The 18,769-nt window shown below is 44.4% G+C and overlaps 1 protein-coding gene across 7 annotated transcripts; it reads left to right on the forward strand.

Moving 5' to 3' along the window:
• Positions 1-3,711: 3,711 nt before the first annotated feature.
• On the forward strand, positions 3,712-17,788 carry NFU1 (NFU1 iron-sulfur cluster scaffold). 7 transcript variants are annotated; one of them, XR_013958523.1, is made up of 10 exons: positions 3,718-3,779; positions 5,622-5,728; positions 8,424-8,559; positions 10,643-10,709; positions 11,513-11,627; positions 12,527-12,590; positions 14,875-15,049; positions 15,810-15,898; positions 16,357-16,437; positions 16,718-17,787. XR_013958523.1 is itself a non-coding variant. In XM_080634657.1 (9 exons), the coding sequence occupies exons 1-8, from the start codon at positions 3,733-3,735 to the stop codon at positions 15,855-15,857; spliced, it is 759 nt and encodes a 252-aa protein (XP_080490783.1). In that variant the 5' UTR covers positions 3,718-3,732; the 3' UTR covers positions 15,858-15,898; positions 16,357-17,787. The 7 variants fall into 7 exon arrangements, 5 of the variants coding, with proteins under 5 accessions (XP_080490785.1, XP_080490783.1, XP_080490784.1 ...); XR_013958522.1 differs by having other exon boundaries at positions 15,810-16,437; XM_080634657.1 differs by having other exon boundaries at positions 16,357-17,787.
• The last annotated feature ends 981 nt before the right edge of the window (positions 17,789-18,769 follow it).

Genomic DNA, 18,769 nt, shown 5'->3' on the forward strand with positions numbered 1-18,769 from the left:
GTCGCTTGTTGCTGGATTGGATCCGTGCGAGATGCAAACTGTGAATTCAAGGGGTACTGAGGACACTGTGAGGACACAACTCGTGTCATGGGGCTGAACTTGGCCTCGAGCTGTTGAATTGGCTTGGGAAGCTGCCAGAAGGGAGGTCAGGCCCATGGAACAAGGGACTAAGCAGGTCCCATGTGTAAAGAAGAGGTGGGTTCAAGGCATTGCCTCTGCAAACTGGATTCAGGTTCTCCTTCCTGCTTTTTTACTTGGCAACCTGCATTTGGATGATTCTGTGAAACATCCTTCGATGCCACGTCCAGGCCTCCCTTAGCTGATGCTGGAGGAGCATCATCCTGCTCCCGTTCGTGCTCGGATCCCTTGCCCCTTGTTGGCGAGGTGGAGATGAGCTGTGGGTTCTTCAGCCCTCTCTTCTCCTGCCTTGCCAGCCAAGGGTGGAAGGGAGAACCCAGCAAGGCCCAGCGGGGTGTGCGGGCTTGCTGCAGCCCTGCTTCATGTCAGGTCAGGCTGAATTTCCGGGTTTGGCAGCTTTTATGTTCTTCAAGCACTTTACACAAAGAGCAAGCAAACCCTGCCCCAAAAGCCAGCATGTATCCAGTGCTGAAGTGGTCTGAAAGCTCTTCTGGGGGGTGGAGGCAGCTTGTTTGTATCTCTGCATGTGACCTGTAAAGTGATGGGACTTTTGGTTCTGGGCAGAAAACTGAATTTCAGTGCCTGTTGATCTGATCTGCTTCTCATTTCCAGCCTGGTTTCCTCCTCAGCTTGCACTACCAGTGCTGCAGCTTCAGCGCGATGAGTTGTAAGTGGAAATGTGATTTCCATGCTCTCTGAAGCTTATTGGTTTTAATGAATGTGGAAGATTCCCAATAATGGGAATTGCTTCCTTTGCCACACAACTGGTGATCTTCATAAGATTGTGTCGTGGTTTAAGCCCAGCTGGTAACTCAGAACCACGCAGCCGCTCGCTTACTGCCATGCCCCTACTCCCAGAGGAATGGGGAAGAGAAGGGAAAGAATGTAAATCCCATGGGTTGAGATACAAACAGTCCAGTAACTAAGGTCTAACACAATACTACAACCTATAATAATGATGATAAGGGGAATAAAAGGGGAGAGAATACAACCGCTCACCACTCACCGACCGATACCCAGCCAGACCCGAGCAGTGATAGAGCCCTTCTGGGTAACTGCCCCCAGTTTATATAGTGGGCATGACGTGCTGTGGTATGGAATACCTCTTTGGCTAGTTTGGGTCAGGTGTCCTGTCTCGGCTTCCCCTCCTCCCTGCAAAGCATGAGACTCACAAAGGCCTTGGTTAGAGTAAGCATCACTTACAGTGGTGGTAGCGTTGTTCTCAGGCTGCACCAGCTACTGAGAAGGAGCAAAATGACTGCTACTGCTGAACCCAGACTGGTGCAGCCTCCCTGCAGCGCTTTGAAGCTACTTTGCTGAACAAACCATTGGTGTCATTCTTGGTTTTAAAGCTGGAGTACGTTCCGTTAACTGCCCTGCTCCTCAGGCACAGTCAGAGGGCCACAGCCCTGGGACAATCTTACAGTCATGCTGGCAAAGGCACTGGTTCTTACCTGTCTGGAGCCTCTCTTCCGAATGCTTAATCAGAGTTTCTGCCTAGGAAAAATGAACTATGATTCTATGGTTCTGTGGTTCTAAACCTCTGGCTGGCTCGGCTCTGTGTGCCTCACTGCCATGGGGGTCAGACAGCACACAAGGGGACCCTGCTGTTACCCTGCTGCAGTATTGGTGGGGCTTGCCCCACGTCTCTGCCTCCCGTTCAGCTCCGCACGGGTCACACATGGTGTGAAGTTCACAACCTGAAGGCCTTTTGGAGCCGGCGCACGCTCAATCTGTAATGCATGGAGCACACGGGTGACCCGGAGCTTGGAACAGCAAACCCGGGCCAGCCGTCTCTTCAGCGGCGCTTAAAGCAAGGCTGAGCGAGATGTGTTTGATGGCTGAACCCTCAATCACTCCAAAGCGGTAACCGGTTACCTTGATCTCAGCTTCCACCAAAGACTTGCGTTGGGGAATTGAATTCTTGTGGGGTTTTTGCTGGGTTCTTTTATTCCCATGCTGTTAAATCAAGGCCTTTCAATGCACCCGAAGACTCCAAAGCGTATTTACAGCAGTTATATCTTGACAATGAAATCTTGTTCCAGTTCCGAAACACATTCCTGAAACCTGGCCAGCTGTGTTTCTAAGACAAGCCATGGCCTATAGCTTCCATTGTAGGGAGGGTAAATACCCTCAACCACCCCTATAAATACTCCCCTTTTAGAGGGGTATTGATGCTCCACCATTCCCAATCCCTCCTCTCCAAAGAGAGGATTAACCGCAGAGGGGAGGAGGGCAGGGGCTTGCTCTGATGTAGGATGCAGCTACTCCATGCTACAGTGCAAGAAACCCCCTTGCTTCCTCATGGAGCTGGGAGCATCCATGGTCCCCGCTGTGAGAAGCCATCGTGTCCTGTTCACACTGCGCTGTTATCGAGGCAATCCTCGGAAGTGCCCGGATGTGGCTCGCGGATTCCATGGAGTCACGTTCACATTCCGGGTGTGATCCTCTGCGTTCCTGGTCGTCCTTATGGAGAACTGTTGGAGTTGTAAACCTATTGCGTTCTATTAAAGCTGTATCTGGTTGCAGTGCATCTCCTCTGTGCGTTCCTTCTCCCCTCCCCATGCACGATAGTTATCCTGGATACAAGGAATTCTTCCCACCAAGGTATTAAACTTAATGTGTTTTATCCACCCGCTGGGAAGTCAAACTGATCCTAATGCCGTAAGATCTTTTAGGAGTGGATATCCCGCTTTACCACAGAGAAACCTTCACATCCGCCTCAGTGCTATGGAGCTCAATCCCGAGCTATGGAGCCCTCCCTGCACACCCAGAGGAGGTGCAGCCGGAGCTCATTCCAAAGGGGATCCGTGCCGAGCTGTGGGGGAACACAGGGGGGATCCAAGAACAGGTTTTGGCAAAGCCAAGGGAAAAACGTGTTGGATGTGAGCGCAGCGGCGTGCCAAGGAACAGCGAATCCAGCGAGGAATGACTGCAACTGGAAGGTTGCTTAAAGAGCTCGGCTGCATTTTTGGATGAAATTAGTTAATTTTAATAGAATAAGCTGTGACTGGCCTAATTTAAGGGACTTTTTGGTCCAAAATTGGCAAAACTAATCATAGTAAGGGGGGAGTCTCTTCATCTTGCTTGGTTCTCCTTCATCCTCTTGGGCAACAGCCCTGAGCGCTGGCAGCGGCTGCACTGCAAGAGCTTCTCCCTCAAATATCTCCTAATCAAAGCAAACACACCTTTAGTTTTCCCAAAACCCCCGTGTCTGGGAGGTTATTGGGCTGAAATCGCAGTTTTTGGACGGTTTGTGAGATTTGGGGAGGGGAAAAAAGGGTCTTTTTGTATGTTACCACGGTGAGCCCAGCTCAGCGCTGTGTGTGGTAACCCTGCCGCTTCCAGAGGGTGCTAAAGCGATGCCAGCAGCTGGAATGCGGACAGTGGGGCCTCATCGCTCTGGAATGCGCCGCAGGGATATAAAGTATTGAAAAAGAAGGAAAAAGTGGTGGTTTGAGGGCTAAAACCTGTTTATTTCTGTTGGATCATGAAGCCGGAGAGGGGCACGACAAGGCCCCATTCCCGCCCGCCGCCGCCAGGGGCCGCCGCCGCGCCTCAGCCCGGGCGGGAACGGCGCTGAGGAGAGCCAAGATGGCGGCCGCGCGGTGGCTCGGGGCGGCTGCGGGGCTGGGCTCCCGGTAGGTGACCGCGGGGCTCCGCGCTGCCCCGGCCCGGAGGAGGGAACCCGGGTTTATTCCCCCGAGGGGTCTCCTCTCGCTCCTTTCCCCACGCGGCTGGAGGCGGCCGCGTCGCAGAGGGCGGCACCGCGACCTCGCAGGCCGCGTTCGCTCTTCCGCGTTCCTTCCGCGCCGCAGCAGGGCGGACGAGGGTGAAGTTATTTCTCCCTTGCCCTCGTTACAGACGGGGCGTGAGAGTCTGTTTCTTCTCTCTATACCATTTTAACAGCGAGGGGTTAATTCCCCCCCGCCACGCAGGTGCTGCGGGCCTTCCCCTGCGGGACTGCTGGTCTCCTACGCACAAAGGTATGAGTAATGAAGCGGAATTCCTCACACAGGGCTCAGGACCGTGCTACAAGGAGTGATTCGCCCCGATATGTGCATAGGATCATGCAGTGAGGGGCAGTGGACTCCCCCTCCACGTATGTGTCCTTAGGGCCAAGCAGTAAAGGGAAATTCCCCCACCACAAGTGCTAGAGACTGTAATAAGGGGAAAATCAAAGGGCAGTGTGGTTGTGGGCACATCTGGTGTAAAATGGCCTCATCTTTATTCTCCAAACCTAAGGGAGAAAGGAGAACGTGGAGGCCCTTCCTCCCATCCCATTGTGGCCTCTCTACCTGCTGTCAGGACCACAAAAGTAAGCAAATAACATGATTCAGACCCCTTCCGGGTTCATGTTCCTTCACTCACAGTAAGGAGGTGCATTCCTGGCAGAGAGTTTTCCTCCTGTTCCCATGTTTGAGGAATCTGGGCCTGGCATTGTGCTTGTGCTCCAATTTATGACCCCCTGAGAGAATCGCTGCCTCTCTTGCCAGCCCCCGTTACTGTAATGTATTTAGTTTACCTGCTTTCCCTCCCCTGTATCCCAAAAGGAGGAGAGAAACCAGAAGTGATGAGTCTCCAGTATGTGGTATCTGTGAAACAAGGTGGATTTTGTTCCATTTTCTGATTGTCACTTAGCTATGAAATACCTTAACTCTGAAAGTCAGGCCTGTTACTCCATCACTCCACCTTCCTTTTACAGTTTTTTTCCTCCCTGCTCTTCCCCCTTTTAACCCCATCTGAGCAGATGACGCCACTCCTGTTTTGGCTGCTAATGGCCAGCGTGGAGCAGGGCTTCTTTTTAACTGGTCTGGTTTAATTCTAGAGCAATACTTGTACAGGAATGTACTGAATTTCTTTATTCCTCCAAGGGAGGAAGTACATAGAGGTGGACAGGGGTGAGGTATGCCTTGGTATGAGTCGCTAAGAGGGGTTTTATCTCTTATCCAAGTGTCCTGTGTTTTTCGTATGGCAAGTGTTAGTGTAAGGGTAACGATTGCATTAACTTTTTAGCTTGTCTTGTAGCTTCCGAGAGTCCCATAGGAGACCCTTATCTTTGATGAGCTAAACCCACAGAGTATAGGATTAAATTCTGGCCTTGATTTAGCCTCAGGTGCTTGAGGCTGGATTCATCTCAGCTGTCTATAATCTTCTGAAAATCAGGTATTTAGTCCAAACTAGGTTTCTAGGCACTGGCTACTGTCAAGAAGAACCAAAGGTTTCTTTAGGGTGATTTATCCTCTTCTGTCACAAGTAAGTAAGGTGATTTGCCTGCCTTTAGTGATTGAAGGAGTCTAGATTAATGTTTTAGGTGGCTAAAACTTGGGAGCTGTGTGTCTGTGATCCAACCTGCTACGTTACCCAAGAGGTTTAAGGCTGGTGAGCATCCTGCTCACTTCTGGGGCTGCAGAAGCATGCGAAACGCTCTGTCTGTGGGGTAGTGCAATTTGGGAATTGTTAGTAAACTTCCTTTTCTCTAGGTTCTGTCGGATGATGGTGAAAGATCATAATTTGACACCTCAGCAGTGTTTCCACCAGCTTGTGCAAAAGAAACCATTTCTTCCACCTGCAGTGTGGCATAATGCAGGTAAATACTAGTTAAAAATGAAGAGATGAATGTACTGTGGCTTTGTGTCTTGTGGCAGTAATGACAGTTTGTTATTCCTTCTGAAAGCCGAGTGGTGTCACATTCCCTACGTGGTTTTTAATGCAGTTTTAGTGCATTTGGATCTTGGAGAGGTTTGGATGTCTTGCTTTGTGCTGGATTGTGCATGTTTGTTCTATGTCATTCAGCTGCCAAGGCTTACGAGGGGCTTTGTTAGTGCAAAATATTATTTGGGCTTTGCTGCCCTTCTTAATTTAATTTCTGAGTGTAAATGTATCTGTTGCGAAAGACTTTGTGTTGCCTTCTGTCCAGCTCCTGAGCTCTGCCAGATAAAACTGCTAGCTGTCCAGCTAGAACCTGGCAAGGATGGGGGCAAAGCTTTCCATTCCTAAACCTGCAATACTTTCTTGTTTTAATTTCCCCCTGTCTAGGCATGCTTCACTGAAATTGTCTGCATCCTGGTATTACCCTGAAAAAGCAGTGTTTCAGATTGACTTTGCTGTTCCTGCTGTTTTGGGGATAGGCTCTGATGCTCAGAAAAATTAACAATAGTCTGAAATTTGCAGTGCAGAATAACACTGGGTTTGCACCTGCCTGAGGGATTTAGCAACCGATCTCTAATGCTGCAGTAGAGTGTGAAACACGTTCTGCAGGTGCTGTTGCATGGCATTAGTCACAAGTGGAAATCTAATTTAAATGAGTCTGCTCAGGCAGAAGGTTCTCTTTAATTTTGATTGCAGACCACTCCTGTCTTATCAGCTCCAGCACCATTTTTCCTCTTGCAGTTTTACTCAAGAGGCAGACTCTGACAAGTAGATGTAGTATTTTACCTGCTTCTGCAAGTATCCTAGCAGTGGCCTCTGTTTGGTATCTTCCTCTTACCTAGAGCTGATGCTAGGCTGATGCCCTAGGTGTATGCATGGGCATATACTAAGTGTTCCACAGAGGGTTGAAAGAAGCACTGTAGATGTTTGATGTAAATGCAGACAGTTACTCAAGTATGCAATAATAAATTCCAAATGAGTTATTTTCACAGCTGTGCAAAGAGGTTGATTCCAGGTTGATTCATGATTGAAAAACCTGGTCTTAGGAAGGCAGATCCTCAACTGCAGAAGTCAATTCTAAATACAGAGGTGTCCCCCCCAGATAGCTTTTAGCAGCCATTTGTGTTTCAGGGTGTTAGAGATGGTAGATGAATAATGTGACCCATTGCTTTCAAAAACTGAGCACTGTACTCAGTTTACACCATCCACATCCCCCCATCGTTGATCATTTGTAAACTATACTGTTACCCTGGATGTGATTTTGGATGCCAGCTGGGTTTGGAAGATAAGTAGTTCTTCCATCCCTGGGGATAGAGCTGACTGGTTGCTTGCTCCATTGGGATTATTCTTTCCATGTTAAAACTAAGAACATCTGTGCTAGAAAATGTGTGTGTGTGCTTTGCCATTGTTCATGTTGAAGTCAAATGGGTTGTTACCATCACAGACACATATAGTAACAATTTGGCAATCTATAAGTAGTGTCATTTGTCATCTAATACTAAAGAGTCATGAGCAAAATGGCACTTGCAGAAATGAAAATGTCAGCTCTCTTTGCTGCTCTAAATCCCTGTTGCATGGTTTTTGAGTTCTGTGAGTTTGTTTCTCAACTAGTGTTTGTTTATAAATATTAGTTCCTAGAGATTTTTTGGCTTAAAATGCATTTTTATTCCCTGAATGTTTGTGTATCATTGTGTTCTTTGATGTGCAGGGAGAGTTAGGAAGGAGGAGAGCTAGAAAGAATTAGAAGAGACTGTCCCTAACTGGTGTTCAGCTTCAGTGGGACATTAGGAATATGCTGAGTGGACATGTCTGCAGGAAAATACACTATTAAATGTAGACCATTAAATGCAGAGTATTAACTTTCAGTCAAGACCAGGTTATTTACATTCTGCTGTTGAAAGGCAGACCCCCTCCACAAAAGGAACGTCAGTGAAAATGTATCTTTTAAACATCTTTGCCAGTGAATTGTAAGTAATTTTATGTTGAGTTGTTTAGTCAGTTCAGTTTCTGGAGGATAAGTGATCGCTTAGAGTAGTTTTTCACTGTGGAAAGTATAGGCAGAGGTGGTTCGCTGTAACTGTTGCTGCACTTGGTTTTCTTCTATATAGCGCTGAAAAATGAGATGAAGCCCAAACCCCATACATCATGTGTATATTCAAGAGAGGGTTTATAAAACTGCCTGTGCTTTCAAGAGGAAATGATAATGCTGGAAGAGGGACTGATCAGCATTTGAGCATCATAAAATTAAGAAACCTGAACACAACAGATGTGAAGGTTGCGTGTCTTGGCCTTCAGCAGAAAGGGAGGATGGGACTGGCCTCCTGCTGTTGCAGTAGGATGGCTTTTAGTAAACAAAAAGCTAGCAAAAGGAGCAAAGACAAGCTTCAATTTATCATCTAGTTTGCCATGAGACAGTTCCTGTGTTAGTCAGTCTTTGTGTCTGAAAGCTTGTGTGGAACCCACTGCATCGTGCTTTAAACTATCACTGCTGCTGTTTGCTACAGCAAGGCTGTTGCCCTCAGCTTGGCTTGCTGAAGAATCAGGATCCTTGACTTCATTTAAGCTGCTTAGGTTTGATTACACTGTTTTTCTTCTTTCTGTTTTTTGTTTTGTTTGTTTGCTTTAATTTCCAGTAAGAGGGATGTTTATTCAAACTCAGGACACACCGAATCCAAACAGTTTGAAGTTCATTCCTGGGAAGGAAGTGCTGGAGTCGAGGACTATGGAGTTTTCCAATCCAGCTGCAGCATTTTGCTCACCTTTAGCAAGGTATTATTAAATGGGGGTGGGGATCACCATGGGCTGCATGGTGACAACTGATGTTTTTAAGCACATTCTGCTCCTTATACTCAGGAGCAGCTTGTTGGTTGGATTTCAGTTTTTAATGCTGCCTTGCTTGTGCGTAAAATTAAAGCTGTGAGGATTATTGTTACTAAAGGAGCCCTTCTCCGTGTCTGTACTCCCCATTTCTGTATCATCATGCTCTAGTTCATGTAACTGGATTGAGTGGTATCATAAAGCAGCATTCTTGAACAGTGAGACCTCTGGCCCTGAGTTCACAAAATCATTCCCATCAGAACACTCTTAATTCAAGTAGTTACTTGGAAATCACACAACTTCTCACAGTTGGGAAACAGACTCTCACAAGTCTCTCTGGAAATACTTGGAATCATCCCTTTTGCATCATTGCTTTCACATTTGCCTCTGAAAAGAGCCTTTATCTGTTATATGGGTGGAAGGGCTTCAGTTTGAGCCCGAAACCCAGAGATGCTGCCTTAGGTTACCTCTGGAGATCCCAGTTTAAGTCATCTTTATACGCTGGAAGAATTACATGCAAAAGTAGAAGCTGTTTCACATGATACTCTCCAGACACTGTAGAGTTATCAAACGTGCAGCTCTGATGTTTCCAACTCTTGTAGAGTTGTTTGTGCAAACAGGATTTTTATGAGCGAAGCTCTGCTAATTAAAGAAATACAACGTTGAAAGGGTTGTGAGGACATCACAACGTGTTGATGGGATGCTGAAGCTGTAGGGTGTGATAATGCCAAAGTGCATCAGGCTGCAGAGTGCAATCAACTGTCAGAAAGGAGCTTTTTGTTGTCATACACCTGCAAATAGACATTTTCATTAAAGAGGATGTATGTGGTACAATGTGTACCCTGGCAAACCAGCTTGGTTATGTGTATCATACAGGTTAATGGAGAAAAAACTGTCTATAGCCTTAAACCCCAGATTATGTGTTTTTGTAAATGGAATACTAATTTATTTTAATAGGGAATATTCATTTTCCAAAGAAGTATTAAAAGCTTCCTGAAGGGGATGAAGGGGGGAGTATCATTTTGGTTGATCCAGGGTGATTTGGTGCACTTGCATAATGTCATTGTTTGAGTAACTTTAAAATGCAGTTGATTTAGTGATGTAAAAGCCCAGAACACGGATAACTGTTTCGTGTGTAGAAATGCTTTCAGATGGCTATTGTGAAATCTCTTTTCGTTGCACATACCTTTGTGATGAGACTTCCAGTTCCTTCATTGCATTTTTGATGTTTCACAGGAGATTTCACACACACACAATTACAAAAAAGCCTTTTCAGGAGTAGCATGATTTCTTTATTTTGTGGATGAATTTGTTGGGGTTTATTTAACCATTTGTGGAAATTGGCTCTTGCATTCTCATTCTGCTTTTTGCACTTCATTGTCAAACATCTGGTCTTGCCTCCCATCTAAGCTGTTGTGTTGCTTTGGCTGTGTGCTAATTTACCACCTGGTTGTTGGATGTTGTATGGGGCCCTCTCAAGCAATTGAATATGAATCTTAAGCCTTTACTAACTGAATGACTAAAACTGTTGAAGATTGCTCACAAAGTGAGTTGGGTGTTAAAGCCTTGCGGACTGCTTGGCACTAATCCTTTTACTTAATTGGCAACAGAATTGAAGGGAGCTTTTTTTGAGCTCAGTTACTTTGAATAACGTTAATCTCAGGACCATTCCTTATGTTTGCACTAGTCCTCTCTGAAACAATAGGTACCTACAGGGTTTGATGCTGAACAAACAGCTTTTTATACAGAATATGATTTTGCCTTCAAAGAACTGTAGAGAGATCGTGTAACACATCTGTAACACAGATCCTGTAAGAGATGTGTTCAGTCTTACTCCATACACTGGTTCACAGCAGGATTCACTGGCTTTTACTAAGCTGTAGGTGAAGTAACTGTTTCTCCTAATGGCTCTGGTTTTAGTGCTTATTTTTGTCTAGAGGTATATTCTAGAATGTTTTTTTGTCTGACAGATTAAATAAATCTTCAGGAGTATGCCTGAAATGTGTGTTGGTTTGGGTTTTTGTTTTCTTAACAGACAGTTATTCAAAATTGAAGGAGTTAAAAGTGTTTTCTTCGGACCAGACTTCATCACAATCACCAAGGTAAGCAGAGCAGAGATTCAAATGTGCTGAAAGATGAGCTGAGATCCAGCTGTCTTAATAAATGGCCATAGGGAAGATCCAGTCAGACTCTTGGGTGTGTGTCATGAAAGCATCAGAGGCAATGTTCACAAGCAGCATAAAGGGAATTGCCTTTAGTATAAAAGCAATAAACATGATAAGGTGTGTATGAGCACTGGATTAGGTTTCCTTGATCTTGGAAATGGTCAGCACGAGGCTCTGTGCAACATGGTAGCTTGGAAGCTGGCTCTGTGTCAGACCGGAATTGGGACTGGATGACCTCCAGAAGGCTTCCAAGTGAATGGCTGTGTGAGGGGGATGGATTCAGTGCTCACTGTGTTTACCCAAGGTGTGGAGCTCATGGCAACAGAGAGAAGGTGGTGGTAGTAACCCTGCAGGTACCCTGTCACTGTGTGAAGGGCACAGGCTAAGTCAGGGAATGATAATTTGGCTCGAAATGGGACCGAACAATCTCAAGTCTCTGAAATGGTTGGGTAAAAATATGTGTTAAATAATGTATTTAGGCGACTTTCACCTCTTTAGCTAATGCTTTAATAGCACTTGGCTTGCAAACAGGGAAACCTTTCTATTGACCATTATAAGTTGAGTCTTACTGAACTTTGTTGGCAAAGCTGTACCTGGACCTGACAAAACTATGAAATCAAATCCATGCATTGAATGTGAGAGCCCATTATGATATCTTTAACATAAGAAGAATCTCTGCCTAATTTAGTATTAGGAGGCTGGTTTTACTCTTTCTTTCTTTCTTCACCTGATTCTCACAGGATAGCGAAGACCTGGACTGGAACTTACTCAAACCAGATATTTATGCAACTATAATGGATTTCTTTGCCTCTGGCTTACCTGTAGTCACTGACGAGGCACCTAGGGCAGATACAGGTAAATCAAACTCCTCAGGAAGAGGGCAGTATCTGGCATTGGGTTTAGTTTATGTGACATCCAGAAGAGCCCCTGCTTGTTCCTCATACACTTCCTGTGTGTGAAATACTTTTGAGGCTTTAGAAAGCTGTGGGGTTTTGTGGCAGACCTTTCTTGTATGGGCACCTGCAAAGGGTTTTATTTCCCTCCTTAAATCAAAAAGAGTGCCCAAGCTTAATGGTAGGTTTATGATCTCAAATGAACAAGAAATTGTAAGAAGTCTTTTCCAAACCGTAATGAGAGGAACTGAAACTAACTTAATATTTAGCTCAGGGGCAGTATTTTGCTATTTATTTTCTCATTTGCAACTCAACAGCTTAAACAATTTTCCCAGTGTTTTAAGGAAGGTTAATGGCTATTGAGTTCCTCTCTTATGTCTGGATTGAATTTCAGTATTGACATAGGCTTTATTTTATTTGGAAAAGTTGTCTTAAGAATGCTTCTGTGAGACTAACACTGAGCTCAAAGTTGCATCCAGAACTCCTAAAGCCAGACATGGTCATAATTCTTCTCCTGCTTTGTTTTTTTGATGCTAAAACCTTTTGAGGACCCTGCCTTGATCCATTAATCCTTACTGAATGTTAGTTGTTACTTCCTTTAAAAGGTGGGACTGCTGTTGTCTGTTAAGGCCTTTACCTGCTGAGAACTCTGAACTGATACTGATTTTTGTTGGTGGAAGCCTGGGATGTAAATAAGGACAATGCAGAAGAAGCTGCTCTAAATTGAGACTTACACCTTTTGCTTCCAGTCACCTCAGTAATGGGTTTTATGCTCTCCCATTCTGCCATTATGGATATACAGTGTTAGTAATCATCAGAATTCTCTCCAAGTTCTGATTTGCACTTTTTGCCTTTCCCAAGGTGCATCAGAAGATGATGATGAAGTTGTACTGATGATTAAAGAACTGCTGGATACAAGAATAAGGTAAACTGGGAACATTACTGCGAGATGGAGTGAGTTAGTCTTGGGGATTGGATTTATTTGGGAACAGTGTGTTTTTCTCTGAGTATGTGTGATTTCATGGTCCAGTATCCAGTTAAAGTGCAAAACGGGCCAGAGCTGAGAGTGATGTTTCCTCTAGTTGAAAGCTTTCTGTCTAGTTTCCCTGTTTAAGCAGACTCTGTGTAGAACAGAGTCCTTATTGCTCAGTGACTTTAGAACAGTGTATAGCCTTACCCTCCATAATGCATTTGGGCAGGTCCATTGGGTTAACCTGGCTAGTTTTAAACAGTGAAAAAACACAGTCTTTGCTATTAGGGTATTTTATGGGTATACTGTTATATTAGTCTCTGTCTTAATTGTACTTGTCCTTGCCTTCCGAGTATTCCAAACTAGTTTATATTCTTGTATAGTACTCTAAAGGAGAATTTACAAGTGGTTTTCCATTACTGTCTGGGCTTCAATGGATTTTTGTCCTTGCATTCTGTTGCAGTTTTGTTGATGTTTTAACATGGCTTGAATTTAGAGACTGGTGGTAACTAATGAAGTCTCAGGGGGAACTGTGGATCGTGATGTGTACCTGAAGGGTGTTTTTATGCTCATTAGTTGCCTTCCAAAGTGAACTGAAAAGAATAAGCAACTTGACATTTTAGATGCAGCGGAAAATGTCTGATGTTTCTGATGTTGATACTTGTTGGTGACTTCTTCCCCAGCTCGCAAATTACAGGAGGCAGGAAGTTGTATGTGGGTCAAAATCGTGGAATTCAGTTTAATTTTTCCAGAAGTTATGACAAACTTGGGCTTTTTGTTTAACTCTGCTGCATTTTAAAGTGGTGTGGATGTCAAAACGTGGTTGTCTCACAGCTGACACCTGGTATTGGTTAATGCTCCTGCAAGGAGAGAGGAGAAAAGCAGGAATAAGCTGCAGCACTTTTCCCAAACGTATTTACTAAGTGTTGAAACATGTATCCCAAGTATACGATCACATAAAGCTTTGTCGTATATATACTTCACACTGTTGTATAAAGCCTCGTTCAGGAGGCCCTGCTCCTGCTGGGTATGTGATTGGTTAAGCTCCCTTAGGTATGTCCTTTCCAACCCTAACTATCCTATGATTCTATGTTAGGCCTTGATTTCCTCTTTCATAATGGTCACAGAATTTGTGCCCAAATTTCTGTTTTTCCCCACCTTTTTCTTTCACTTCCTTCCCCCTGTCCCCTCAATGGACCAAGAAGCTGTTGATAAGAGCATTAGCAGTAATGTCTCTTACTTCATTCGAGAGCAGGATAGTTTACAGAAGCTATGTGTACACCAGTGGTACACACAAAGCATTTATTATTTAGTTGATCAATAATATGTGCAAAGAAGTTGTCAGAAAGTGCAGGATGGAGGGAATATAGCTCTGAAAGGTCCTATGGTGTGTTTAAAAAACCTAATTTCAAGTAAGAAAAATGGAATTTTTAGTCTTTGGCTTTCTGGAACTGAGATAATTTCTATGGTGAGTTGTTAATAAATGTGTAGATGTGTAGATTATTCTCTTAGGAGTGTAGCTGTCAAGGAGTGACTTTGAAAAGCAGCATAAAGAGCTTCTGTTAGAGTAACCTGATGGTTTTAGCTCGGTCTGGAGAAATGTTCCTGTGGGGATACAGTTACAGTGCTGGGCATTTGTGGCTTGCAAAAGGAGCCCTTGCTGCAGAATGCTAATGGTACTGGGATGTATTCTCAGATGCTGGTTTCTTCACCTACTAGCAGGATTAAGCTTTCCTAGTTGGAGCTTTTTCCTGTCCTGGGTAAACTCTAGGGAGTGGTGGATTTATTTATGGAAGCACTTAAGGACTTCTTATCACTGTCCCTGCTCAGGTAACAGATGCACATACATGGTGTGGTAGGACACACCCCTGTTGTATTTGGCACATAAATGAGGCAATCAGCATTATGTGTGGGGAGGGCCTTAAGGCAAACCCATATGTCTTTGCAGCCTGAATCAAGCTCAGCTTTGAGGTGCTTGCCCTCACCCTTAGAATTTCAGTGGTTCCTTTGTATGTTGCTGCCAATATGTTTTGCTTAATGTCTTGTGGTAAAACAGCAGTGAGGGTCCAGCAAAGTATGAGTTGTTGGACATTGAATCAGGTGATTTTAGAGAAAAAGGGCTATAGTTACTATGTCTTGGTAGTTCTTTGTATGTATTAAATTTAGCTTTACTAAAGATTTCTGGAAGGAAACATACTTCATCTATGCTTGCTTTAAATTGAGTATCGTGTTCCACCAGGCCGACAGTGCAAGAAGATGGTGGTGATGTTATTTATAAAGGCTTTGAGGATGGGATTGTGCAGCTGAAGTTGCAGGGTTCGTGTACCAGCTGTCCCAGTTCCATCATCACCCTCAAGAACGGGATACAGAACATGCTCCAGTTCTACATCCCTGAAGTAGAAGGCGTGGAACAGGTGGGTTGGTCAGAGGTAATAGCTGTGTGCTTTCAAATGGAAAAGGTCTTTGCCCCTTTCCAGCGTTTAAGCAAAAGTAGGGGATTTGTAGATGCAGTTTTTCCCCATCAGAAGCTGTATCTTAGCTAAAGATACAGAACTCTGCAGTGTCCTGTGCAGCTCCAAGCACCAACATGTGTTGGAGACTTGCTGAAGCAAGTCCAGAGGAGGCCATGAGGATGATCAGGGGCTGGAGCACCTCCCATAGGAAGACAGGCTGATAACATTGGGGCTGTTCAGCCTGGAGAAGAGAAGCTGCGTGGAGACCTCAGAGCAGCTTCCAGTGTCTGAAGGGGGCTACAAGGATGTTGGAGAGGGACTCTTAATAGGACAAGGGGTGATGGGTTCAAACTGAAACAGGGGGAGTTCAGGTTAGATGTAAGGAACAAGTACTTTCATATAAGGGAAGACTCAGAGTCTTTTGCTTTCTCATTAAAAATCTGATACCCTGTAATGATTGTTCTGGTGGCCTCTGGAATAACTTCACCAGCTCCTATTACGTCATTCCTTCTGGAATTAATCTTTAGCCACGTTTCCTTCTGATGTTATTGATTGCAAGTGTTTCTTACCCTCTTCACGTGACCATTGTCATTCAGTGGGGTAGAATAATTGCTGTTCCCCTTGCGTCCATCAAGGATTTAGTGTAATAAATTCTCTATGCAATCTGACAGGACTGAGAGTTTAAGCTGTTTACCTAAACTACTTCTGGATCTGATTTCAGGTTGTTGACGACGATGATGACGTGGAGAAAGAAGCAAATTCTACTTGACCTGGCATTCTCTGTGGCCAAATAAGTAGTTACCTCTTGGTGTACGTAAACTATCCTTGTGCTGAGGAACAGCCAAATTTGCCTTCTGTTTCACTCTTACATCTGTGAAAACGTATCATCAGTTTAAGCAATTTGTCCACTAAGTTATTAAATGACCTGCGTTCAAAAAAGAAACCATTTGCTCTACTTTGTACTATGTCTTAAGCAAGAAATGATGGGCTTTAAAAATGATGTGTCTTTCCTATGTTCTTTCATGTAAAAATCAAGACTGAAAGAGAGGCCAAAGTAAAGTTTCTTGCCTGTTCTTCTTTTTTTGTGCAATAGGAATATTACATATTTATTCCCCCAGACCTCCTTATGGGGCTCACCAGGGCTGTCTGCCCTTGCGCTGTAACTGGGGAATTCAGGAATGTTCGTTTGAACCAGTCTTGTTAAAAAGCTTTTCATAGGATTTTTGTGTGTGTGAAAAATAACCCAAAACGTCAACTGTTTGTTCTAGAGGATGTGATGTTGCCATCACTTGTGGAAAGTTACCTACTCACTTGCTACCCCTGTGCAAATAGCAACAGGCAGACAAAATGTGAGTGTTTTGTTATAAAAATTGTATCTTTTAAAGTAAATGTTAGAAGATTGAGATCCTTATCAGGTTTAGTAAGTGGAGAGACTAATTAGCTTATTTAGCAGTAAAACTGTTCAGCCACCATTAGTGGTCTGTTTAGGCTTGCAAAAGATGGCTTCTTAACATAATGCTCCAACATCAAGATGAATGCGTGGTGCTTAAGGGCACAAATTACATTTGTAGGCTAGCAAAGAAAATGAATGTGTTTACCTATGCCATATCCTGTTTGCTCCTTTTGCAGTGCCAGAGAGTGCAGCATGTGTGTAACTTGGCTGCCCTGCCTGAGCAAGCGAAGACGTGGCACAGCAAAACACGTTCTGCTTTTGGAGACTATGGGATAGGAAGTATTTATTGTTCTGCAATGGAAAATACGTAAATCGGGCTTTGCAAATACCTCTGTTTACTTGAATGTGTAGGACTTAATTTCTTCCTGGTGCCTGGCTTTACCAGCTGGCTTTGCTATGGAAGTACTACTTCTTCTCTCTGCTGCTGCAGTCGAGCTGAGTTTGCATTTGTTATATGGCTTCTGGTTACAGTCATATTCCTTGTGTGCAAGCTCCCAGGATGTCCCCCTCTTTCACTCCTTGCCAGTCTAATTCCACTGAGTCCCTAATCGGGGTTGGTTTGTCGGTGAAGAAACTTCTCTGTAGTGTGCAGATCAGCTTATGCTAGCCATAAACTTCATAGAACCATGGAATGGTTCAGGTTGGAAGGAACCTAAAGATCATCTGGTCCCAACCCTCTGCGACAGGCAGGGACACCTTCCACTAGAGCAGGTTGCTCCAAGCCCTGTCCAACCTGGCCTTGAACACTGCCAGGGATGGGGCAGCCACAGCTTCTCTGGGTGCCCTGTGCCAGGGCCTCACCACCCTCACAGGGAAGAACTTCTTCCTTGTATCTAACCATAAACTTCATATTACTGGTTCAAAACTTGAAAATAAATACTTCAGCAAAATATTTCTGCAGTTTTCATGGGGAGTGATAACCTACTGTCGTTGAAATGACCCACTCATGATTTAAAAAGGGGTTTGAAATCACTGTGTTTTCTTTACCCTGTTACGAAGTAACACAGTGCCTCATCCTGCAAGCATATAGATGACACAATTCCCCTCTAGGCAGGCTCAGACTACTCAAAAGAGAGCTTGTGCAAACGTTATTGCCATGTTCTTCTTTGTCAGCAAATCATAGAAAAGCGAGTAATGTTTCTGGTTTCTCAAAAATAGAGCTTTTGAGGCCTAATTTGTCGATTTAATGCATTATCAAAGCCAAAACTTAACAGCAAAGTAGCTGGTTTGTGTGTTAAATAAAATGTTTCTCTTAAAGATGTGGTCTGTATTCTGTAATTAAGCAGTACTAATCTCCTCCAGGTACAGTAAGGATCCAGTTCTGCCACTGTCGTCGTATTTCCAGTCTTGTTTTTAATGGGGTTTTGAGTTGTACAGAAAGGACCAGATTAAGCCTGTGTGTAATGAGGCTGCAGATTAAGCATCTTGTGATCTTGAGACTGAAGAGCTTCCATGTCCAGCATGTATGCTGTGTGCTCTCAAGCTCTGTTGTGGAGAGAAAAGCACGTAATGCTCACATCTCATCCTCTTTGTTCTGTCATCTAAAGTGAGCTCTTCAGGGCAGCAGTTGTATTTCTGCAGCATAAAGCAATGGGGAAATGCTCTAAGTCTGGGTAAATGAAAGCGGGGGGGGGGGGGGGGCTTAAGTCCCAATTCTCACCTGGGGAACAAACCAAAACCCAACTGTATTTACAGCATGTTAACCATGCTCTAATGCTGCAAACCATGAACTCTCATACTGCAGTAGCACAGTATGAATCATCCTGAATCAAGAGGAGTTTCTGTGTCAACCTCCTCAGCTCTGGAATAGCTTAGTCATGGAAACAATCCCTGCTAGGGAGAGGTGTCATGCCTCTGCTCACCCAAAAAGCCTTCCCCATTCACAGACACCAAGGCAAACAGGGGAACATTGGAACGACTGTGCAGTGGTTTAGCTTAGGTGTCTGCGGACGGGCATATAACATGATGTTCTTGCAGCCCTAAGACAGAAAGGGCTTTTTAGCTGTGCTTTAACACTCAGGTCAGCAGGGGGAAGTTCTATAAAATGCAGTTAGTCAGAACATTTAAAATAGTAATGACTGCCTGGAATTACTCTGGTGGGTTTTAAAGGGGGGAAGAAAAAGTACGTTGGTATTTTTGCTGTGGCTTAGATAAGTGCAAGACTACAGTCAGCCATTCAGCCTGTTTGTTTTTCACTCGTGGGACAGACCAGATCCACTCCTGTCTCC

This window comes from Psittacula echo, assembly GCF_963264785.1.
Source record: "Psittacula echo genome assembly, chromosome: 25".
Classification (NCBI taxonomy): domain Eukaryota; kingdom Metazoa; phylum Chordata; class Aves; order Psittaciformes; family Psittacidae; genus Psittacula; species Psittacula echo.

Excerpts from the sequence above, each read along its gene's own strand:
- NFU1 (XM_080634656.1), top strand. The coding sequence starts at position 3,733 with ATGGCGGCCGCGCGGTGGCTCGGGGCGGCTGCGGGGCTGGGCTCCCG. Across the intron at positions 3,780-5,621 it reads GCTGCGGGGCTGGGCTCCCG|GTTCTGTCGGATGATGGTGA; the intron begins GTAGGTGACCGC and ends CCTTTTCTCTAG. Across the intron at positions 10,710-11,512 it reads ACTTCATCACAATCACCAAG|GATAGCGAAGACCTGGACTG; the intron begins GTAAGCAGAGCA and ends TGATTCTCACAG.